At 32.5% G+C, this 27003-nt stretch overlaps 1 protein-coding gene across 1 annotated transcript; it reads right to left on the reverse strand.

Annotated features, from left to right (window-relative positions):
* Nucleotides 1–4898: 4898 nt before the first annotated feature.
* On the reverse strand, nucleotides 4899–22284 carry LOC139528022 (cytochrome P450 4A6-like). Its single transcript, XM_071323799.1, has 13 exons — nucleotides 22131–22284; nucleotides 20937–21109; nucleotides 19977–20178; nucleotides 18366–18493; nucleotides 17010–17134; nucleotides 16165–16227; nucleotides 11777–11900; nucleotides 10718–10847; nucleotides 9462–9585; nucleotides 8435–8630; nucleotides 6555–6637; nucleotides 5722–5787; nucleotides 4899–5122 (listed from the first exon to the last, which is right to left on the reverse strand). The coding sequence occupies exons 2-13, from the start codon at nucleotides 21105–21107 to the stop codon at nucleotides 4996–4998; spliced, it is 1539 nt and encodes a 512-aa protein (XP_071179900.1). The 5' UTR covers nucleotides 21108–21109; nucleotides 22131–22284; the 3' UTR covers nucleotides 4899–4995.
* Nucleotides 22285–27003: the final 4719 nt, after the last annotated feature.

Consider the following 27003-nt stretch of genomic DNA (forward strand, 5'->3'; position numbering starts at 1 on the left):
ATTTTTTAATCGTATATCAATTTTAAAAAAAATCTATTGACCAACAAAATAGAAAATCTAGATAATGTAAAAATATTTGCTAATTTTTATGATTTTCCCTATATATCCTTTGTATTTTTGCAGTGTCATGCTGTTAATATCAACGGCTCGTATCTCCAAAACGAAAACGGTTACCCCCTTTTTTATTTTATTTTCTGGTGTAATTTTACAAGCAGAATTCATATGTGAAATTTAAAAAAAATCCATTGTGTAGTTTAATTACGTACACTTCGCCTTAAGCGCAAGACTTTTAAAACATTTAAGCGAAAACTAGAATTATGAATGTTCGTTTTATCGACAGAAAATCAAATAATATCTATGCTTAAATTAAGAAATAATTCATGGAAGCCATAGATTGTTGTAAATTTACACATGGCCTGGGCCGTGATATTCGAATTTTATCCTGAGCGTCAGCGAGGGATAAAATTAACGAATATCACGGCCCAGGCCATGTGTAAATTTCCAACAATCTATGGCTTCCATGAATTATTTCGATTCTAATAGGACAAATACGGTCATTAAGAAACTGAAGCGATGGTAGGTATGCTGTGTGTGTGGCTGTTCTTTTTTTACTCCCGGTTCGATAAAGCTCAAATATTCATAAAATCTGTAACGTAACGGTACCTAAATTGCACCGAGTACCCAAATTGCACCTATTTAGCAAAACTAGCAGCGAAAACCTTACAAGATTTCATAGAGACTAAACCATTTGTATTTTTATGATTTGATACTAAGCACATCTTTCAACATATGTAAAACTATTTAGATATGCACAAAACGTTCACAGTATTTATCAACAGATGAAGTATTTACTGAAAAAGCAAAATGTACTGAAACGTCGCCATGCGACGTCATCAAAACGTCATCTTTTTAAAATGAGCAAATACAATATGTTACAAGTATCCATTTAAAAAATAATGAAGAGTAAGCATGGACTAATATCCAATTGTTCAAAATATTTGAAGAAATTAAACAAAAGCTCTGTTATTAGACTTTTGACGATGTGAATATAAGCATGGATGCAATTTGGGTACTCCTCATTTCAGAATCATTGATGGTTTGGAGGTCAGTTTAGACCATTTTTTCTATGATTCCATATGGAATAAAAATCAAATTGGTGTACCTTTATAATAAAGAAGGATACGGCTACAAAATAAACACAGAATGGACATTTTTGTCTTTATCATAAAAAAAACGTAGACGAAAAAACTGTCAAAATAGGTGCAATTTGGGTACCGTCACGTTAGCTTGCATGGATTGTTTAGTGAATAACCGCTAGAAAGAAAAAAATCTGTTTAATTCTTTAAATTCACAAACCCAACATTTGCCATTTTTAATTTACATGTTTTTCTCGTAAGCTACCGTCAAATCCAAAGTTGACATTTTGTAACTAAGGAGCCGCCATGTTGACTTGCTGAAATCAGTAAATATGCGAAAAATGCAATAGAATAGAAAATAAAACAAAACCTACCTTACAAATCAATTTTAATACAATATTATATGAATTTCGATGGTTCACTTTTCAGAAAAATTTCACCTGTAGCGTTTTCATCTGTATGACGTCATGTTTTGAAATGACTTAAATGCGTCAAAAACATTAAAAGATTTTCGCGGAATTTTATTTTATTTTTATTTTGTTGATTTCTCCGAGCTCTTGTGCATTACTTCTTTTTATTATGCATCCGAATTAGAATAAGTTATTTTGTCTTTTTTAACTGCAATTTAAAAAAAAATATAAAATAAGCAAATGGTTTACAAATAGGTTCCAATAGATGTGGATTTACGTGGGAAGTATATTGTAACAGCCATTATTATGTATATCTCTGAGGTAGCACTCCACAGTTAGGTGTGTAGTTTCGCATTTTGGCCCCTGTGGATTTTTTAAATATGAGAGCTAGTGTGCAATAAAATTCATTTTTGGATAGCTGAGTATTAAAATAGCCTTTGTATTGGGTTTATATGAACATCAAGGTTATGTAATGTATGTAATATAGGCTGTTTTCTGTATGACAGTCCGTATTTGCATGTCCATACCATACATTGGTCCGGCAATTATTGTAATGTTTTTTTCCAACTTTTTATCGCACGAACTTTGTGATTGGATTTTACGAAAAAATGAGGCGAAAGACACCCATTTTTTATTTGATCATTAGGAAGATTTAAGAAAACAGTTTCTAAAAAGGTATCACTCAAAGGCATTGAAATTCTAGTTTTATCCAAATTTTGGGGGGATATATGACATGTTCACCCCCCTTTTTGCAATATTTTATGGTAAATAAATGCTGAATGTTGCCATGGATACACATAAAAGGAATTAATTTTCACCCTTTTAACTTTGGAAAATTGAATCTATGGAAGATACTGATTACATACATATGCACATGTACAACACAAACAGTTAGGTTAATGTATTAGAAATCCAGGAATAGGAGGTGATAAAACATTTTGGGGCTCATTTTTAATTTTATTTTCTAACTGTGGAGTGCTACCTTATGGCACATCAGAAAGCACAGAAATGCACTTTTAAAGTTAAAATTGACCACAAATCTTTAGTCTTTTATGTTCTTGTTTTAGTTCTGAAGGTAAAAAAACTGCTAGGAATGCAATTTATGTTAATTTTATTGTTTACTGTCCTTAGCAACCAAATATACACATTTTGACACTTAGACATGTTGCGGTCTTAAATTTGTACCCCGTTAGCTTTGCCCTTGTAACCAAAGATTGCGCTTTATATGATAATCTCAGAATGTATCGCTTTATATTTTTGAATGCGAATAAGTCAAATAAACATTTTTAGCAGGATTTTATATCATAATTTGGCATTAATTAAATTTAATGATGCCAGTACTGTTAGAAATTTATACCCTGCTTGAGAGCTTCTAAACCAAGGTTAGGTATGCTATTTACAGCAAAAATTACCTATAAGTGCTTTCAAACACCTAAAACTTGTACAATTTGTCCTCTTTTAAGGTAATTTTATAATTTCAAATAAAAAAAAGGGAAAAGTTTTAGAAATTTACCCCAAAAATGAGACAGACTTGAAGTTTTTCACTATGATCCAGCATTTTTTTTAAAATCACTTTTTGTCGCGTTTCAACACCAACTGCTAACCTTCATAAAATCTTTATTACTGAACCAATTTTAAAAACTAAGGTACCATTTTCATCGTAACAACTAGTAGAACACAGAAAACATAAAAAAAGTTGAGGCAGGAGGGGAAAAATTTCACCTTAAGGTAGCACTCCACAGTTAGGTGTGTAGTTTCGCATTTTGGCCCCTGTGGATTTTTTAAATATGAGAGCTAGTGTGCAATAAAATTCATTTTTGGATAGCTGAGTATTAAAATAGCCTTTGTATTGGGTTTATATGAACATCAAGGTTATGTAATGTATGTAATATAGGCTGTTTTCTGTATGACAGTCCGTATTTGCATGTCCATACCATACATTGGTCCGGCAATTATTGTAATGTTTTTTTCCAACTTTTTATCGCACGAACTTTGTGATTGAATTTTACGAAAAAATGAGGCGAAAGACACCCATTTTTTATTTGATCATTAGGAAGATTTAAGAAAACAGTTTCTAAAAAGGTATCACTCAAAGGCATTGAAATTCTAGTTTTATCCAAATTTTGGGGGGATATATGACATGTTCACCCCCCTTTTTGCAATATTTTATGGTAAATAAATGCTGAATGTTGCCATGGATACACATAAAAGGAATTAATTTTCACCCTTTTAACTTTGGAAAATTGAATCTATGGAAGATACTGATTACATACATATGCACATGTACAACACAAACAGTTAGGTTAATGTATTAGAAATCCAGGAATAGGAGGTGATAAAACATTTTGGGGCTCATTTTTAATTTTATTTTCTAACTGTGGAGTGCTACCTGAGTCTGCGCTAAGTATAGATATATGGAGAATTTTATCACGGTGTTGTTTACAAAGCGAAAAAAGCACGTCATATTAGAATACTCACTAATTGATTAGAATTCTTTGCTGAAATGTCCTGCTCAAGTTGACATGTGAATGACTTTTATTATTTTTTCTCTTTGATTTTTTAGGGTCTTTGGGAAGCTTTCACAGATATCCCACATCTCTTTTTATTTCTTTTTATAACATAAATCAATTTTATATCTAGTTATGTAAAATGGAGATAATAAAATCATATTTTAAATTTAAATATGGTCATGTACTTCCAAACTATCGTTTTCTCTAAATCCCTTGATTATTCCCAGTACCTAATGTCGATACAAATATTTGTAATTCCATTTTAGTATATGACACTGATAATCTAACGCAAGTAACAAAGATGTCAAAGTTTTCAAATGACAAGGAGAGAACTAGACTAACATCTCCAAAATAAAGCTTAAAAACTAATGCTGATGACAGTTACATCTATTAGTATTAAATAAGAAGCGTTGGTACATCATGTACATTAAAGGAATGACTGTAATATTTTTTTTTGTCTATGACGATATAACATTAAAAAAAAATGTGGTGCACACTGAATAACCTGCGTAGCAGGTTATTTTAAAGTGAGCACCACATTTTTTATGTTATTTCGAATAGACAGAAAAAATATTACAGTTATTTCTTATAATTTAATTCTAAATTCCATTTTAAACCATACAAAAACGTTGATGACGTCACGTCACGGTCACATGACAAAATTATGTCTATGAGCTGATAAACAAAACGACGTCAGCCAATCAGAAGACGCTTTGCATCCAAAATTAAATTATAAGTAATGAATTAATCTTTTTTGGGGGATATGAAGGTGAATTTTAGTATGACCCACAAGCCTTGTTATCCAATCAAAATAACGGATTCTTCTGAAACATACATGGTAATGTAATTATTGATTTCAGTAGCTCTGATGTTTAATAGTAAATTCTGTTTTGGTATTTTCATTTGAGTAAACTATACTGGTTTTAAACTGAACAAGCTTTATACGATTTGCCATTCTTTCTCCATATAACGATTTTCCAATATCACTTTGATCCCATGCGTTGCCCTCATGATCAGTTCAGGATTGATTTCATAATTATGACCATCTACCAGTGATACTTTGTATCTGAAATAAAAATTAAAGATGTCTCATTATTTGATATGATTCATTCATTTATTGCCACAAAAAAACGACAATTATGGGTTTTGTACGATATTCTTATCTTATATACATATTTAACAAAACCTTAAGTTAAGATCACTGAGATGTATCTAGACCAAAGCTTTTCAGTATAATTGAACAGCAAAATAGAAAAGACAGGAGGATAAAGCATTATTCCCTCTTGTAACATTAATATTTATTAAAAATCTACATACACTTTATAATATAGACATTTACTTGTAATTTTTTCTGTAGTAATTTCAGTGACCAGCTTTATATTGCATGTATATCGTGTACATGACAATTAAGACTTTACCAATTATGGTCTGACGTAACTAAATAATACTTCAAATAAATATACACAAAGCGTAAGGATCTGAACATTGCACAAATTAGCATCTGTTGTGTTGTTGTTAGTTTATCTGTTTTAGTTTGTGTTTTTGCTGTTGTTGTTCTTTTCTTTATGATTATGTTCTTCGTATTTATCTTTCTACTATAAAAAAAAAACTTACAAAATATGATAAATAACAGTTTAATTTTATTGATTATTAACATCTACAAACCTCTGAACTAATTTGCTGATCATAACTTTTAATTCGTTCATTGCAAAATTTTGGCCAATACAATTCCTGAAATAAGAATAAGAATAAAAGCAGAAGTGGCGTATTTAGTCTATGAACCAACAGCCTGAATGTAATAAAACAAACTCATAATACATTTAATACAACTTGATGTCTTCAAAGATAGACACTGGACGTAATGCCATTTTGTGTTTCTTTGTTTATATAGTCATTTGTTTTTAAAGTGATTAAGATTATAATACAATCTTGACTGGTGTTCCCAAATTATTTTACATTTTTACCTACTAGTATAGTATGTCTGTTTATTTTGCTCACACATTGTTGTCAGTATAACTGAATTCTATGCGCATTTCAAACCAGTTAGTGGTTAAGCTAGCTTTAAAACCAGGTAAAATACACAATTGTCTACATAAGGAAATGCCTGTACCAAGTCAGGAATATGGCAGTTGCTTTCCATACGTTTGATGTGTTTGAGCTGTTAATTTGGCAATTTGACGAGGAACTTTCTGTTTTGAATTTTCCTTGGAGTTCACTTCTTTTGCCAATTTACTTTTATTTCATATATGATCTCTATTTGGAACGAGCCTAAATTTAAAGCTATAGTTACAGAAGCATTTTCTATTAACAGATTAAGTAAAGACTACAATATGTATTCTAAACTTTCATATTCGTTCAATGAAACATATTTTTTTATTGAAACGAATTGTTCGTATATTCGGCGTCACTTAACCGTTCTTGCGGAAGACAAATCCAGAAAAGCTCTTCGGAAGCAAGACATTTGTAAAAATGTTGTTTTCATTTTTTTACCTATTTACCTTGAACCAGCAGCAAATGGTATATAACTGTAAGGATGTCTGTTAGTTATATCTTCATTTAAAAATCTCTCCGGTTTAAATACCTGAAAATATAGAATCAAATATAAAAAATAAAAATAAAACAAATAAAAATATATTTTGAATTCTCCCGATTGTTTAATTTATTATTTATTCTTTACGGGATTAACTGACAAATAGGAATATCACGCAAATCAACTACAACGATGCTTAATAAAGGCAACAGTAGTATAACGCTGTTCGAAATTCATAAATTGATTGAGAAAAAAAACCAAATAAAATTGAGGAAGGAAATGGGGAATGTGTCAAAGCGACAACAACCCGACCATAGAGCAGATTACAAACTAAATTTGAGGAAAACACATCAAATATAAGAGGAGAACTACGAAAAACTAAATGTAACACATACAAAACGAACCATAATATAACAATGGATATTTTCTTGACTTGTAGAGGACATTTTAAGAATAAAATGGTGGGTTGAACCTGGTTTTGTGGCTAGCCAAACCTAGCACTTTAATGGCAATGTTAAATAAAACACTAAACTGACACCATTACATGACAGGAATATAGTACAAATTAAATACAAGAACATTTAGGACAGAGAATTAGACAAATACACAATACAATATAGTACAATTCGACAACGAAACAACAGAAACACTGAAGTGAACAAAAACAAACGCCAATGTAACACACAAACAAACTATTCGATAACAACTGACATTTTCCTAATTGTAAATATTAGCAATGATGTTATACGTGTTAACAGTCTTTACGTTAACAGTATAAGAGAATAATTTAATTTTGGATGTAACGAGTCTTCTGATTGGCTGACGTTGTTTTGTTTATCAGCGCATAGACATAATTAAGTCATGTGACCGTGACGTCTTCAACGTTTTTTCATTGTTTACTTCGGTTTAAAATGTAATTTAGAATTACATTGTAAGAAATAACTGTAATATATTTTTCTGTCTATTCGAAATAACATAAAAAAATGGGGTGCACACTTTAAAATAACCCGCTACGCGGGTTATTCAGTGTGCACCTCATTTTTATTATGTTATTTCTTCATAAACAGAAAAAATATTACAGTTATTCCTTAATTAAACTTATGTACAAAAGCACACAGAAGGGACAAAAAGATAGGCAAAAGATACCCAAGGAACTTTCAAGCTGATAAGTGGAAAATAAACGGACAACGTCATGGCTAAAATAGAAAAATAATAACAGACACGCAACAGTACACAAAACATAACATATAAAAGTAAAATACTGAGCAACAACTAATTAGATAATGAGCAATACAGAATTGATCGCTAATGATACTTAATTTATTTAAATATGAAAAGGGACATTTCGTAAGGCGTTTTACAGAAATAAAGGTTACGTTATACTTTGACATGAAAACGTCAATGCTGCATGCTCTTACAAATGTGATGGCTTCGATAACAAAATGACATTACTTAAGTGTCTGTGTCATCATGAAGCAAACATTTTTTCATGAATTTTAAAATCTTACATCAAAAAAGACTTTCGAACACAACCTAATTAATATTTGAATCCAAAAAAAAGTGTCTATTCGAAATAACATAAAAAATGTGGTGCACGCTGTTAAATAACCCGCTACGCGCGTTATTCAGTGTGCACCAAATTTTTTATGTTATTTCTTCATAGACAGAAAAATATTACAGTCATTCCTTAAACAGAAAATAAATGTAATATTGCCGACTCGAAAAAATGTTGATTACTTTATACATCATTTTTGAAAATTGAAAATGAATATCTCCTCCTTCAGATGTACCCGTTTTCTTTAACATGTTTAATAAAAATCAAACAGGAAATAAAGGTTAAATATAAACCTCGTGTTCAGGCCAAACATCTGGATGATGATGAATCGAGTGAATACTGATGTCTATATGAACACCTGCTGGTACTGTTACGTCACCAAACTTCATCGGTGACGTCAGTAGGCGTGCTGTTCCAGGCACTGGTGCAAACATTCTCATTGATTCTTTCACAAAAGCTGTAAGGCAAGGCATCTCCTGAAGATTTTCCCTGAATTAAACAAAATATTCTAAACAGGTTATCAGAAGATCATCACAAAGTCTGACGCATATATTTATAAAATTTCATCCGTCAGATATCCACACGACATTAGTCTGCAGATATCAATCATAACACTTTACCTTCAAGACGCAAAAATCATAAAATTAAACAATATAAATAAAGGCAACAGTAGTATACAGCTGTTTGAAATTCATCAATCGATAAAGAAAAAACAAATCCGAATTACAAACTAAAACTGAGGAAAACGCATCAAATATAAGAGAACTACGACACAACAGAAACACAACATTAGAATGTAACACACACAGAAACGAACTATAATATAACAATGTCCATTTCCCTGACTTGGTACAGGGCATTTTAAGAGATACATTTATAATAAAATATTATTATTCGTGTAGTAAATTGCCAAAACGATGCCATCGCAGGATAACGAATCAGAATGGAAACGGAGAATGTGTCAAAGAGACAACAACCCGACCAAAGAGAAAACAGCCCAAAGCCATCAATGACCATGGAAATCAAAATATAATTTTAGTACTGACTTTTGTGAATTATTAAAATTAAAAATGAAAAGAAACAAATTGAATAACAAACATGTATAGTTCGAAGAAGCACAGATAAAATCATGGATCAAGAAAAGTAACAATCATTGTCTAAATGACATACAGGAAATTATAGAATAAGTAAATTACACTATTGTTAAATCATTTTGTATGAAAGGATACCATTCGTCACTAGATTATTATGCAATAGTGTTTTTCGTTTCTATTGTTTAATAAAATCAGTCTCAATATTTTATTTTTGTATTATACTTACCACGTTACCTCTAACCTATCTTCTAGTAACTCTGATATTTCAGTATATACTTTTTCCTGCTCCTTCGGATATCTTCCCAAACAGTACATAGACCAGCTAATGGCAGAAGCAACGGTATCATGACCTGCAAAGAAAAGATATGCATAAATAGTCGTTCATATACCTTTAAAGATGTATAGCATGTAAACGTACTGTGCGTATTGCTGTGTGTTTGTTTAATACATATTGGCTAGAGATATAGGGAAGGGCTGAGGTCTTGCAAAACATGTAAAATCCCGCCGCATTTTTGAGTCTGTCCCAAGTCAAGAACCTGCGGCCTTTGTTAGACTTGTATGTTTTTTTAAATATTGTTTCATTTATATGTTTGGGAGTTGAGTTTGACCTCCAGCTTTGCTGTACTAGTATACATTTTTGTTTAGGGGCCCGCTGTGTAAAAGACCTATTGGTGACCTTGGGCTGTTTTCTGCTCTTTGATTGGTGTGATGTCTCTTTGATTTGTTTGTTGTCTCTTTGATTCGTTTTGTTGTCTCTTTGACACATTTCCAGTTCCATTCTCAATGGTATTGATCACCATGACATTTTGATTGGTTTTAGTTAACCTATCACAAAATATGTTTATATATCAGAATGTTTCTAGAAAGAAGGTCAAATTTACCAGTAAAATAGACGTGATTCGCAACCTTCTGACAGACAGACAAAAAGCATTTTACCATATTATTTATATATATTGATGAAGTCCTGTAACTCAAAACACCATATTTAATTGTGTGCTTGCATCTCATACATACCAGTGAACTTCAGTAAACAAAGGAAATAGTAGTATATCGCTGTTCGAACTCGATTGAAAAAAAAATCCGGGTTACAAACTAAAACTGAGGGAAACGCATCAAATATAAGAGGAGAACAACGATACAACAGAATCACAACACAAAAGAGCGCAACGGGGTTATGTCGTTAGTATAACAAAAAACAGCCTATCATTTCTAAGCATGAAGAGTTCAATTCTATTTCTATTGGCCAGTGTTTGTATTTAGTCTATGTCGTAACAGATTTTTTAATTATTGTTTGTTTTCTTGCCTTTTGTTCTTCATTGTATTGACAACAAATGGAAGTTTTTAACGACCTTGACTGGCTATAGAGCCCTTGCACGGTCGGTTTGTGCGGCTTTGATTTTTATAATTTATCATTGGTCTTATGGTAACTTCTATTCTAAGAGTTTATACTTAAACATGAAAACTTTATCCCTATACATTCACCTTCAAACATAAACGTTTCCACTTCAGCTCTGATATCTTCATCAGAAAGTCCTATTCCATTTTCATCTTTAGCTGTAAGAAGTATATCTAGAAAATTAAGATGGCGCTCTGTTGGTAGTCCTTCTTTCTGCTATAATGTAGAAAACATACAGTTTGATTAAATCATTGTTTAAATAAAAACTAATGTTCCAGCATTTTCAGGAAAATAGGATGGACTTGGCTATTGTTTAAAGTTTATAAACAGCAACACAAATTCATAACCGCTTATAGAAATAAAGTGTATACCAGGGGGTTCACTAATTACTTCAAAGTAAATATTTATTTCTTTAATTCTTACTTATTCATACTGTTCACGACCTCTTCATCAAGAATCTGATAATCAGCGTGTTATTCGTTAGATCCCAGTTCTTTCTTCCGTGGTCAATTATAACGTAAAATCATACTGTTTTCCTCTGAATTTCCTATTTATGACGATTAATTGTGATGTAACGAATAAAGGCGACCATGCATGATGACGTTACATTTTTTGTAGATCATTGAAACAGAAAGATAAAGTGCGTTTACTTATAGTATAAAAAATCGTTAGAGAATTCCACCACCGAATGTCGACCAATACGATATTTCTCTATGTTCGACAGTTAAATTTCAAATATTAAAAAAGTACAGCAAGCCTCGCGTTTTAAATATGAAAAAAGTTACTGTCTCAACTCAAGTGGTGCAATATCGTATGATACTCTTTGCAATTGTAGAATTTATGTATATAGTTATAAAGATACCAGTGGTATGAACATTGGCAGTTTAACACAACTAGTTTCACGCAAAGTAGAGAATAAAAGTACAATTTTGAATCTTACTTGAATTTAATTATCAAAAATACAAATAATATATATCCTTTAATGCTTTTCAAACAATTTACGAATAACGTGCAAAACTGGTTCTTGGTGCTATGCACTTTTGATACACTATTGACATTTTTTCAATACTTCTGATGTATTTTGTTCTTGCCTAAATCATAAACTAAGATGATACATGACGTATCACGGGATTCTAAGAACGTACCAGAAGTTGCTGCCTGTCTTTTATAATTCTGTTAGAAAATTCGTGTGAATAATCACAAAGCTGCTTCATTTCTTTTCCTTCGTTAGAAAATTGATAGATGAAATCAATCTGATACCAAGGCTTTCTGAAAAAGAATGATGTTTTCATTGTTTTTATTGATAAGTATGGAACGCCAAAACTGTCTTATTATGGCCATTTGACATTATATGATGTGATTTTACCCTTATGTGATGTGCATTTGTCAATATATGATGTGTACAAACATTTATGTGATGTCCAGTTGACATTATATGCTGTCCAAACATCCTAATATGATGTGCATTAACACTTTTATGATGTGCATATATACTTATATGATGTCCAAATATCATTATATGCTGTGCAAATATCCCTATATGATGTGCATATTTACTTATACGGTGTGCACATATACTTATATGGTGTGCACATATACTTATATGATGTGCATATTTACTTATATGATGTGTATATACACTTATATGAAGTTGAATGATAGAAAAAAAGTATCGGTACTTCGGGACAGGACAAATCTTTTGTGTATTTTATTAACACAAATTTTAGTCATTCTTACCATTACTGAACGCTGTGGATAGTTAAGTTTGAACTGATAGAAAATAGTACAGTTATTTTTAGTATATTTGTGCTCATAGATATACTCGTATAGGTGGCACGGTAGTATTTCCTGGCCCATAAGGGATAATTATAGCCTTTTTAGAATTTTTTACCACTTTTTAACACTGCAAAAAATTCTACATTCACAGTTAACTGAAGTACTGTCATTTTGCTTTTCAGAAATGAATTAAAATATGTAACATAGCCGTTTATTTTTTTTTTGCCTGATTCATCCCTCAGTTTGATAAAATATGTTCAGTTGATACTGTTTTTTTTTGTCCAATCACACTGCTTAGATACATTAACCTAAGTGTGCCACCTATAGAAATGATAGAAAAACGTGATAGATAATTGAAATTACGGGAAAGTAAAGAAGTTACAGATATTAGAAAAAAGAGGAGGCAAAACAATTACTCTCCCGCCCAAAAAGAACATTTGCCTAGTATATATTAAAAGATTCGACCAAATTTATGACACGAGTCGAAGTCAATTTTGTATCTCCTTTCATTAATTCCGGTACTAGTATGCACAAGTAGAAAGTTACATCTATTGTTTTAAAAGCAAGACTTTTTAAAATGGCTGGGAGTTAATTAGTATAGGTAATAAAATAAAATGAAGTGGCAATAAAGTAAGAGAGAATGACTATACCTGTATAGCTGTCTTTTCGACTAAAAGTTCTTTAATCATCTTTTCGCCACAGCGAGGAAATTCCACCACTAGCTCCTGTATCAATAAGTCCAAATCTTCCTCCGAAATGTTTGAAACGTTTATCTTTTTTAAATTACACTGTCTCATTCTTCTATACACTGTACTTTCGGAAGCTGATAGGAGCTTTGCTATTTCACGAACAGTAAACTGGCATTCCAAAAAAAATTGAAGAATATCCTCTGGTATATTAAATTGCTTAATTCCAGGAGTTCGGTACATAGTCGAAGAACCATGATTTAAACACTTCAACCGAAGGTTCATTATTGCAGATCCATCAGTAACACCTAAATTTTGCAACTCATATTTCGATAATTTTCCAACTATATCTGGTGTAATCTTTTCATCATTAAAACGCGATACTAACGTACCAAGGTTTAAATCTTTCAATATGTCATCCATTTTGCAAACAAGACTAACAGATTTGAGCGGGGTTTATCGTAACTTCAGAGAAGCGGATCGGAATCAGTTTTGACGTAGACAGTAATCGTTCTAATCGTAATCATGTTCATTGACCATAACAACGATGAAAGCACATCATATAATGTCGTTCTGACACCATATAATGAAGTTAGTCTAACCACATAATATAATGATAAGATCACATCATATAAAGATGAATGCACACAATATAAGGGTAAACGCACATAAAATAAAGACAATTGTACAACATATAATGCTCTTTGTACATAATATAAGGACACAATCATATCATATAAGGAGACATGCACGACATATAAGTATAAATGCACATCACATAAGGATGTAAGCACAACATATAAGTATACATGCACATCATATAAGTATATATGCACATCATGTAAGTATATATGCACATTATATAGGTAAATATGCACATCATATAAGTATATTTGTACACCATATAAGTACATATGCACATCGTATAGGGATATTTGCACAGCATATAATGATATTTGGACATCATATAAGTATATATGCACATCATAAAAGTGTTAATGCACATCATATTAGGATGTTTGGACAGCATATAATGTCAACTGGACATCATATAAATGTTTGTACACATCATATATTGACAAATGCACATCACATAAGGGTAAAATCACATCATATAATGTCAAATGGCCATTATAAGACAGTTTTTGGCGTTCCATAGATAAGTGTTGAACGATGATGTTCAACCTCTGATGCTTTTTTCTTCCAAGACTATATGTTTTGTCATTTTGGTCATGTTGACCTATTTGTAGATCTTACTTTGCTGAACATTATTGTTGTTTACAGTTTATCTCTATCTAAAATAATATTATTCAAGATAATAACCAAAAACTGCAAAATTTCCAAAAAAATCACCAATTCAGGCAGCAACCCAACAACGGGTTGTCAGATTCGTCTTAAAATTTTCTGGACGATAGATCTTAACCTGATGAACATTTTTACCCCGTCAGATTTGACCTACATGTTTTAGTTTCAGAGATATAGGCAAAAACTGCATATGTTCTATTTTTAGCCATGTTGGCCATCTTGCTTGGCAGGCGGAGTCATCGGACACATTTTAAAAACTAGATACCCTAGTGATGATTGTGGCCAAGTTTGGTCAAATTTGGCCCAGTAGTTTCAGAGGAGAAGATTTTTGTAAAAGTTTACGACGACGGACTACAGACGACGAACGACGACGAACGACGGACGCCAAATGATGAGAAAAGCTCTCTTGGCCTTTTAGGCCAGGTGAGCTAAAAATACGAATAATCATTTTTTACCGTCTTACTTCTAAAACCGACGTGTCCTTGAAAAAAATTTACCAGCATTTTGTGTTTTTCTTTTTGGCATGTTTAATTCATGAAATCATGATATCAGTATGGCTTGTTTTTTTAAATATTTTCGCAGAAAATTTTAGAAAAAACAATAGACACAATATTATTTACCTTTAAATTCAACCCCCCTTTTTTACAAAAACATAAAAAACAATCAGTTTTATCTTTATTTGTATACTATATCGAACTGTACTACAAACTATGTCTTGCATAACAATTATATGACGCTTCTATATGTACTTGTATTAAGTAAATAAACATAAAGCTGTAAAATTTAACAATGACGATTACGTGTACATGAACAGATGGCAAAAAACGCGGAAAGTTCAATTACAAAATGCGGACAAAATTTTTGATAAACGTAAGCATTGATATATTTGCTTCTTTTTTTAATTTTTGAGCATGTTTAATCCTAACGAAATGACTGTCGTAGAGATAAATTCAGTATGGTCGCTATGAAATGAACAAAGTACTCAAAATTCTGTTATATGTGGGAACAAAAGAAATCTTATATGCACGATATTTCATGTTTTGAATAAAAGTTGGTAAAAAAAGGATTTCACTCAGTCGTATTCTAACCTCTGCACCTATGACATCATTGAAACACCTGCGCTGTTTCCAGCGCTGTAGATCTTTCTTTCAACTAGGCTAAACTAAAGCTTGTGTTAGTCAAATAATACATTGCATTGTCGGTTTTATCACACTCGCATGATGTATCGTGGCAAGAAAATGGTCCACCTTGCAGATGATAGCTCTTGGTGGGGTTCGCGTTGCACAGTAACACTTTATATAATTTATATGTACTATTTTGTTGACTAGTTTGTCTGCGTCGTCTTTTCTTGTTTTTTTTGTCTTTGCATTGTTGGTTTCTCTTTGAAGTATCAGTTATGCATGTCCAACTTCTTTCTTCTGTTTCATTTTTTCAGATCATATATAGGCATTTGCATTAACAAAAGGATGAAAAAAATCGCCTTTTCAGAATTTAAAGAACTGTGGGTTACCTCATTGTTCGTACAACAAAATGGAATTAACGTTATTTCATTGGTTGAATATCCATTGTTTACATCATTTTAAACCAATCACAACGTTTTGGTGTACGCTTTTGAAATATTACCCATAATGCATTAGATTCTGAAACGGCAAATTGTACTTACCCTGCAGTCACATCAATATTATTCTTATTGTATACGTCTAAATATATGACAGTTTTATCATAGCCTGACATAGACGTTCTTATATATATACACAAATACTTACAAGCACCTCGAAAGCGTTAAATATGACAATCTGTTTACAGCATGTACGTAGGGATGTTTTGATCTGTAACGATAAACTTTGTGAGAGTTATTAGCTGCTGTTCGTTTATGGCTTTTTTTCAGTAAAATATACAGTTTGAATCAAGGGAAAAGTGATAATAAGTCAGACACAGAATTGAGACAGAAAACACTTCGATGAAAAACCCAAAATATATATAAAGGTTTACATACTTAACAATAGATGAATGCCCATACAGTTACTGTACATAAAGTTAAAAACCAACCTGGATCTATACAAGCTGAGAAAAAAAATCAACTGGAATGTTCATTGAAAGTACCGGTATTGAAAGTTGTATTAGTCAATATCAACGTTATATGGTACATGTATAATATGTTATTTGTTTCTTTGACACTTCTATATTCTCCCTTCCAATATACATATTAACAGGCAATAGAAACGTGCATTTAGGTAGATACATTAAATGTTTTCTAGCAGAACAACATTTCTTAAACTATTTTTTTTGAAAAAAAATCCTACGTTTTGATTTTACCTTTTTGGTCTTTTTTTCTTATTATTCTATTAGTTGTCTTGTATATATTTGCAAATAAGTTTTAAAGGGCGAAACAATTTTCTTGAATTTAGAATAAAACATAACACATTAAACGCATCGAACTTACATTAACGGACTGGCGGACAAACAGATCGATGGACGCACAGATTGAATAATATAATGCCCAATTTTGTCGTGGACGGAGCATACAAGTTAGTCATGAGAGAAATATTATTTGATACAAACCTGCAACGAATAATGCCATCGATAATATTTTCCTTTAATACTTACTCACCCCTGATCTTGTATATTTCCTTGGTATGAAAATGCACATCTTAATATAGTGTCTAAGGTTGCTAGCGCTACACGCGGGAAAATGTCTACTGCCTGGCCACTTTTTGCATAAAACTCTAGTTTTTCCTATTAAAGTACGCAAACGAAATTATATTAAAAATATTCAATTAGAAATCACTTAGAAATGTTCTTTCACCTAAAACTAACAACTTTTTTTGTACAATTTGTCATTTTTGATAAAAATTAAAATTAAAAAAATCTGCAAATGAGACATGTCTCGCTGATCCGTCAAGAACGCAGCATCTATGAGTATGGACAAAGACTGGTAAATTTGGATTTGGTATAATAATGGTTTTGAAAGGCTCTGAAAGTATGTCTTGTAGAAGCAGGGTCATATTGATATCAAGTTGATATGTAACTGCACTGACGACGCATGTGTTATACGGTGTTAGAGATCGATAATTTCCGTAAACATTTGTTTTTTTATCTTAGGATTAAAATATTAACAAATACAGTAATTGAAAAATCAAAATAAATTACTCAGCTTAATTCTGGTAATTTTGTTGCTTGATAACAGAAATGCTCATGTTGTCTCAAGTTAAATGTTTTCCAATGGGAACCAACTGTACTCGTCTAATCGCTTAGTTCTAATAATTTTGAGAATCTCGGTGTGTTGGCAAACTCCAAAGGGACCGAAAAAAAGTACCATATGATGATTGTATAGTTAACAATTGTTGCATGTATTTTAATTAAATATTCTTATTAAACATTTGTACGATAATATAATTTCAGCTGTCTGTGTTGTGATTTTATTAAATCTTTTATTCCTTATGTGAACTGTTTCACAGACCGAGTAGAGAATTTGAACACTAAAGCATGTGTATTTGTATTGTTGAACCCGTTATCTGACATGTATCTGTTTGTTCTTTATTCATTGTGTTAGAGTTGCCATGCCACTGACATATTCCAAAAACCTCACTTTGTTGCTATTGTATGCACTGCCTTAATATATCACATTATTGTAGCGTGCAATAAATCTTTCAAATTCATGACGTCATCAACGACAAAATCTTAGTTTAAACCAATTTTTACTTTCAAATATTATATTGTTATACAATAAAAGGGTTATTGCATGAATATTGGGGAATATTGTCCCTGGTAGAACATATATTGCACTCGCAAGCTCGTGCAATATAAAATTCTACTCGGGACAATATAAATAATATACAATAACCCTATAATATTACATTATATATATATATTATCTAACATGAGGCAATTTTGTTATTATTAATTGATATCTTCGTTTTTCTTCATATTTTCAATTTTGAAAACATCCTAACAGTACTATACTTACAAGAAATATATCAGTAACACTGTTATATACTTCAACGTATGGTTTTAGTATTTCAAAATGGAAGCCTGGGGTCAAAAGTCGTCTATTCCGTTCCCATTTCTTTCCGTCGGATATCAACAATCCGTCGCCTAGAAAAAATAATGTCTCAATGTTGAATTCTCAATAGTCACTAATATTTCATTTCATTAACTTATAGCGTTAGTACTTCGATCAGTATCATCATCATTATCATCATCATCATGATGAAAATATTACAGACGCCGTTTTAAATAAATGCACCACAGAAAGTAAAGGGGAAAGGGAAAAGAAAAATAACACTTTTTTTTTTGATAATTTTAGAAACCTATATATGCGTAAAATAAAAAAGATGCTATTTAAAAACACTGGCTTTTGTTTGCAGTTTAAGGCAGAATATGTAAGCTTTATAATGTTGAAAAAATAGTTGCGAATCTCAATCAAAGAAGTCTAGAGTACATGCTTAAGGAAAATAAGGAGATGTGGTATGATTGCCAATGAGACAACTATCGACCAATTTGAAAGTTCAAAAAATGGATGTTAGCATTTATAGGCAACCTTTAACAATGAGAAAAACCCATACCGTGTGGTCGGATATGAAAGTCCTCGACATAAAAAATATGGAACAATTCAATTAAGAAATCTAACGACCTAATTATTAACAAAACAGTTTACGGAAAACAAATGTGACAAACATGAACCAACGACAACCACTGAATTATAGGCTCCCGACTTGGGACAGACACATGAAGAATGTGATTGTGTGCGCTCAACCCCCTCTCTACCCTGGTACAGTGGTTTAACCGTTCAACATAAGAAAAAACTATGAAACCAGTTAAAAAGGTCTAAACTCATCAGAAGGACACAACAGAAATACAAATAGTTTGAGACTTGGAAGTCTGAACGCAGTTCAAAAAGACACGAAGAGGGAGGCAACGGTTAATGTACAGCCAGCGTCGCGAAATAGTATGCTTTTGTACAAAATCAATGATAACAAAGTTTGCTATCCATCATACATGTATCATGTAACTTTATACTTTAAGGTGGTTTGCCAAGATGCATGGATATGTTATTACTGGTTGAACTACGACGTTTGGGGCTATTTTCAGAAAAAAATCTTACGATAACAACAGATAAATCATACTGAAATGTTTGTAAGTATTTTTAGTCGTTAGGTTTTTTTTTTGTGAACTGAATCACTGGCTTATATAAATCTAGGTGCACAGTTGGTTCCCATGTGAATGACAAATGCCTGTAGAAAACAGACATGCATTGGTCCTTTAAACTAAGTTAACCTTTCCTTTCCCGGATATCTGTAGGTCCTTCCAACAGCATAAGCTTACTTATCCAATCTCTTAGATATCTGTAGGCCCCTCCGACAGCATTCTTACCTATCTAATATCTTATATACTGGTATATGTAGATCGCACCGACAGTATAAGGTTACCTATCCAAACTCTAGATATCTGTTTAGCCATCCAGCTAGCATTTGAAAGCTTACATAACCAATATCTTAGATATTTGTAAGCCCCTCCTACAGCTTTCCAATCTCTTATATATTGGTATTTGTAGGCCCCTCCGACAGTATAAGCTTACCTATCCAATCTCTGAGATATCTGTAGGCCCCTCCGCTACCATATGCTTTAGGTGCTGAAGATTTATACAGTATCTGTGCCGAGTCCGGATGGCAGACCCCAAAACTGGCATAGAAAAACATACTCCAATAAACATAAACCTTAGGTCTCTCCTTTTCAACAATCTGTCCAAGGAGTTTGAAATACGATGCAAGATCATGAAACTACAAACAGACGGTAATTCGATCAATCAATAATGAAAAATAATGTAGGTGTAATTGTCAGATATATAATCATTATTATTATAATTATCATTATTGAGTACATAAGAGGTGAAATTTTAGTTATTTTGATTTTTATATTTCAATTTTTAATTGCAAAACCTTAATGTGAATTTGTCCTTTTAGAGACGCAATCCTGGTATTTGTCAATCCTTTCCTTCTTTTTAAACCTAGACGTGTATAAAAGCATAAACGGTCTTCGTGGAAAGGGTGACAATTTAGTATAAGTTTAATAAAGAAAATTGCATCAGTTTAAAATTGACGAAAACAAATTTAACGATCGGGTTAACACGGTTTAAAATTTTCCAACATGCAAAAGTATTTTGCACAATTTTTGAAAATAAAATTAGAAAAAAATGTGCACAGAAATTGCAAAAGGCTATAATAAAACTGGACGAAGATAATGTTTTTTCTGCCTTAATTTATTAATCTATAATGTGTTATATTTAAATTAATGCATATCTTTGCAGAACATTTTGCACCAACAATTCATTCTTTATTACAACGTTAGACTGTGGACAATTTGTAGCTAAACATATTGCATTTACACTTGTCTATTGTTAAAGACTTAAATGCCCTGTAGATGTCTCGTGATTGTTGTTGTCGTTGGATTGCTGTCTCATTGACTTCATATCCAAGATCTCCGTTAATTCATATTCAACTTAAATATCTTCCTGTAAAATTAATACATTTATACTTACCAAATGAAGAGAACCCCATATAGGATGAATCGGACCAAGAGTTGTAATATTTTGTCCAAATGTCGCTACTCTCCACCGTCTGTATTTTATCATAAAAGCTTTGATTTTCCATAGTAGGTACGTAATGATTATAATATACAAGGATATGTATATGTAAGTGCTGAACACCATTGCTGAAATTCAATGTACATGAACATGTAAGAACTGAAATATAAGTAAGGAACTTGACAAAGAAAGAACTAACGTTGTCGTAAATTGATAACTAACACCCTCGACTTTTATTTTTCATTGTTTTTATAATTTTATTTAGAAAATTTCTATTTTCATTTCAATATACGATTTAGAAATGAAACCATTGTCAAAAAAAAGATTAAAAATATATTTATCTCATATGTTTACAAGCTTTGTATGATATGGAGAGGTTTATAAAGCCACGCTTCAGGCCCAATTTTATTTTCACTTTCAAGTTTTATACAAATGAATCTTATTGCAGAGAAATAAAAAAAAAAATGCTGTTTTCCTATTCCCAAATCTGAAAATTTGAAAAAGATGATATTTTATCCTCTCGTAATACACAACCCGAGAACTCGTTGTCATGTTATATATATAATATTCAGTTTTCCCCTTTTTTTTCATATTCATACAGTTTTTCCCCTTTTTTATTTAATTTTAATCTGGTTAATACGTGCGTGATTGACATTTTCAAAACCGCTCAATGTATATCAAAATTTAAAATAACCGTATATTCACACACTAGATATATAAACGTAAGGAGATGTGGTATGTTTACGAATGAGACAACTATCCACCAAAGTCCAAATGAAGTGGATGTAAGCAATTATAGGCAACCATACAACCTTCAACAATGACAAAAACCTTATACCGTGTGGTCGGCTATAAAAGATTACGACATACAAATTATGAAACAATTCAATTGAGAAAACTGACGGACTAATTTAGAACAAAACACTATATGTAAAACAAATATGTCAGACATGAATCAACGACAGACACTGAACTACAGGCTCCTGACTTGGGAAATGCACATCAATAATGTGGCGGGGTAAACAAGTTCGTGAGCGCTCAACGCTTCCCTGGGACAGTGAAGTAACTATACAACATAAAAACAAACTATGCCATTACTTCTGTAACTTATTTCATATTCAATGTTATCAATTTACTCTCAGTTCTTACCTGCAATAATCTGTAACACAAAGTTTGGTATTTCAAAATGATAGCTTGGGGTCAAATGTCATCATAGTATTTGTTTCTTGTTTTGCAGCACCAAAACCGCATTGACGCTCCATCTTTGTGACGTTACAAAACTGTAAAGTGGTTTTCAGGAGAACAGCGCTTTCCCGCCGTCCATTACTTTTCTCGAGTTAAAAAAGCTCACAAAGTTTCAAGTTTGATGCCAGCTGTTTCATGCACTTTTACTCATAAGAGCTTGTTTGTTTTTCATTTCTTGGGTATAATACACTTTTGATTTTATGACCCCTTAAATGAACACGTATTCCAGAATATATTTACGTCTGTCACTCGCTTATGCCGGCGTTATACATTGGCGGCGTATAGATATAGACCGGCGTGCACCAGACGTACAGAGAAAATTGACCAAGTCGGTATACGTTATTTGCACGCCAGAGGAACGCTTAGCAATTGTTGAACACGCGTTGCATAAGTTTGATAGTACGTCGAAATGCACAAGTATACGCTTGGTGAACGCTATAACTCCAGGAAATCTTCATCCAGCTCAAGCGTTTGTCTAGCGTATACCTTTACGCTACACGCACGTAATACATACGCTACAAGCGCGTTGAAAATACTACAGATAAGTTCGATACACGTTTATGGCACGTTGTATACGCTTCAAGATCGTTCGACTTTAACTAAAACGTGTGCGGGTTTATTTGTAACAAACATCCCATAATAAAACGTCCCAGACACGCCGAAAGCACGAATTATCGTCCCAGATACGACCAGGACGCATCTCAAATACGTTCAAGAGATTTTTTTCCTTCGTAGCGTGCATTCCATCTACGTTAGACAAATGCCAGACATACGCCAACATGCGTTACTTGAACGTCCGGTAAATGCTTAGGTATGCTTCTTGTACGACCAATACACACTTAAAGCTCGTTGTGCACACCATACAGATATGATTGATAGGTTGAATGCATCCAAACTTAATATAATAGCGTATAGGCAGCGTAAATGATTTTTTACCACGCCCGACGTACGTCGGAGCTTTACGCTGATGTGTGACGCCGGTATTATCTTACTTTCACATTTATAATAACGGAAACAATTGTCCAAATTACATATACAAATCTATTCCAAATGTAGTTTGTCCAAGATTGCCTCTGGCCTTTGTTATTAGTAACAGTATTAGAAATAGTAAGATGTGGTATGAGTGCCGATAAGACAATTACCTCTCCATCCAAGTCACAATATATTAAAGTAAACCATTATAGGTCAAGAAATTTTGTTAGTCTTGTATGTTTTTTTTAAGTTTTAGTTCGTTGTTATGTTTTAGAGTTTAGTATGATGTCCATATTCACTATACTAGAACACATATTTTTAGGGGCATGATGAGGACCACCTCCGGGTGCTGGATTTTCTTGCTGCGTTGAAGACCCATTGGTGGCCTTCGGCTGTTATCTGCTCTTTGGTTTGGATGTTGACTCTTTGACCTATTCCCCATTTCCATTCTTAATATTATTAGTTCATTACGCAAAACGAAGCACTTGCTCTGTGTTTATATCCCTTAAAATAGCATTAAAAACATAAAACCCAAACAAAGGTTTTCTGAAGTATACAAATAAGGTCACTTCGACCTCTCACATCAGGCAGGTCTACCAATACTAATGAAGTGAGTCCTTGTGAGTGTGCTGGATGTTTGAATACATAGTCATGTCCGGTTGATGTCTTATATTTAGTGTACAGAAAGTGTTATGCAGTGTGGACTTAAAAGATCTTTTGCATCAGCTCTTAGAAGTGACATGTTGCAGGGAAAAAATCTACTCATTTCCAGCATGCTTTTGAATCTTGTTCCCCCATGCAGTGGTTCTCTAAATTCTTTGCCCTAGATTTAAGTGCATCCATTTGGTAAAATCTAGAATTGGATACATTGCTAATTTGTTCGGATGCTTGAAATATTTGCCACTGGATCTAAGTACTTGTTTCTTCCCATGCAATACAAACAATCTAACTTACACTTGTGCACCCAATTTTACTACCATAATTTATCGTAATTTTCTTTAGAAGACATCTACACCTTATTGAGGCCTTTGACCATTAAGGAAGAGATGTTTTGTGTTACTTACACTATAGATATTAACGATCAGTTTACTTTCCCTGTCCAACTTGTTTATTTCAGTTAGACATACCAACAGGGACAGAAACACTCTCCTCTTCGTTTCTACCAACTTTCATATCCTTTGTTTCGATGTCGCAGGATAATGAATGGATTATTTTCTTTTTGGTTTAAACAGTGGCCTTTTCACCCATGTGCATGATAATATGACGAAAGACGGTTTTGGCGAACAGTAATAAGAACATAAAGGAAATAAAAAAGTCAGATTCATGCTGCATGTCATAACTAGATGACGGTTGAAGCAATATTTCAAGAATCCATGACTGGTAGTTACTGAGAAAAATGTTAAATTTCAAGTTTGTGCATGGCATTCTGAATATGCAAAGTGTAATAAGAATTCATTCGTTTTGATAGAAGTGAGAGAAAAAAAATCTACGATATTGCACAACCAGATGAAGATAAAGCAGCGTTGATTTGTAGTTGCTGTGACACATTCAACAAAATCAAAATATGACGTCTAAAAAAGGGCACTGACGGATCGACAGATACAAAGGAGTAGGTCGTAAAGTTCCCAAATTATTCAACTATTGATCTAAATAAATTTAGTCCCTATTAAAATCAAGGTTTTTGTAAATGTTCCAAATGGGGGTCTTATTTTAGAATATTTCGTTATTCACGAAATGACCTCAGTAAAGAATACTTATTGACACAAGCTAGAAAAATATGTATTGGGACCTTTTTAAGCATCCCTTTTACATGGTTAAATATTATCAAATCTAAAATTAGGATCAAGTATGTACAGTTCTATGTGTAATCCTTCTCAAATGAACCTTTCTGACTATACCTAGATTGTAAATATATCGGTTTGATAACATAGATACAAGTAATGATATACTGTTTTCTTTGGTGGGTTTCCCTTATTTGAAATGTTCTACAGTCGTTTAGAAAAAAAAGTAGTTTTCAACAGTTGTTGACCGCAAAATTTTCTCTTACATCCGTTTTGGTTCAATCTTTTTCGACAATCGACCAGAAGACGGTCAAACAACACCGCGTTGAAGTACGTCCATTATTCGTTTTTCATAATACAAAATTAAATAATGAATAATGAAATGGTTCAATGTTCACTATTCAACCTCTGGGGATGAATAATGAACAATGAAATAGTTAATATTTCAGTATTCAAGTTTTAAAATGTATAATGAAATACAAATAATATATTTTTGGCTGTGACTCTATATCCCGTATTTCAGAATTTTTTGGTGTTATATCTAACAAATTCTAAAATTAATAGACATTTTTGTAAATGGCAACTAACTGCAAATTTAGGTTACAAACAATACATCAAAAGTTCGTGGTATGCATATGCGTGTAATATTTGCCACTGTCTGTTACATATCTTTACATTCATCCATGGTGTGCCATCAGCCATGCTCAGAGTTATGCAAATCTTCTATGAGATGAAATGCATAATTATAAAAATGCCAAATATACCAAATGTAAGTGCATTCAACGCAATATCGAAACGTATTGTGTGCACATATTCGGATAACGTCAACAGAACATACACAGACCTATTGGTAACGTCTATGATTTTTTGTTTGTAACGTCACAATAGTGCTTAGAAAAAACCTACTTCTCTGTTGTCGAAAGGAGCTTTTACTTCACAACCGCAAACATTAGCGTATATGATAACACTGAGTAGTCTTTGAAGATATTGATATTTGATTTTAAGAAGAATTTTTATAAGGACGCAGGTAAGTTGCTTAAGTTATATTTATTATAATAGATAAAAAAAAAGTATACTTCGATAAAGGTCCGCTCGATTATAGTAATAGTCCTGATATAGATTGTTAGCGATTTAGTTTGGTCTTCAAAACATTTTGGAACTATAATAGAGGGAAGAAAGATACCAGAGGGACAGTCAAGGCGGTAATGAGTGAGGCGGTCACTATATTCGGTATCGATGTAATAGACGGATTTTTTATTTGTTTTAGATAAATATACCAATGAGATCAACAATGAAATAACCGAATTTTACATTTAAGCTAGCTACTAGTATTATTTGAAATTCTATGATAAAATAAAAGTAAGTATATTTTAGTGAAGTAATTCTGGCTTAGTTGTTGGTATAGCAAAATAGTCAATAACATTTTAACGCTGGGAGTAAGAGCCATTATCTAAGTTGATAATATTCTTCCACCGCACGACGAAAAATCTACAAATGACTTAGTTCTGAACATTAACTAAAAAACGTAAGAAAGAAGACGATAAAAAAAGAAACTACAAAATCTATGTATATTATTCACGTGAATACTCGCAAGTAAGGCAATGCTTATTTTTGTTCCCTTTTTTAGCTCACCTGGCCCAAAGGGCCAAGTGAGTTTTTCTCATCACTTGGCGTCCGTCGTCGTCCGTCGTCGGCGTTACCTTTTTACATTTTAAACTTCTTTTAGAGAACCACTGAATGGAATAAAACCAAACATGGCATGAATGTTTCTTATGAGGTGCTGACCAAGTGTTGTTACTTTGTAGCCGATCTATCATCCAAGATGGCCACCAGCGTGGGACTTAGTTTAACATAGGACCCTATGGGAAATGCATATAAAGGACTTCTTTTAGAGAACCACTGAATGGAATGAAACCAAACATGACATGCAGGTTCCTTATGACGTGTTGACCAAGTGTTGTTACTTTGTAGCCAATCCATCATCCAAGATGGCCGCCAGTGGGGGACTTAGTTTAACATAGGAC

This window comes from Mytilus edulis, chromosome 6, assembly GCF_963676685.1.
Source record: "Mytilus edulis chromosome 6, xbMytEdul2.2, whole genome shotgun sequence".
In the NCBI taxonomy this organism is placed as follows: Eukaryota; Metazoa; Mollusca; class Bivalvia; order Mytilida; family Mytilidae; genus Mytilus; species Mytilus edulis.

Bases quoted from the DNA above. Each gene is read 5' to 3' on its own strand.
- LOC139528022 (XM_071323799.1), bottom strand. From the start codon at position 21,107: ATGGTGTTCAGCACTTACATATACATATCCTTGTATATTATAATCATT. The intron at 20,179-20,936 runs GTAAGTATAAAT...GTCTGTTTGTAG, and splicing joins TATGGGGTTCTCTTCATTTG to TTTCATGATCTTGCATCGTA. The intron at 5,123-5,721 runs GTTTGTAGATGT...TTTTTATTTCAG, and splicing joins ATCAGCAAATTAGTTCAGAG to ATACAAAGTATCACTGGTAG.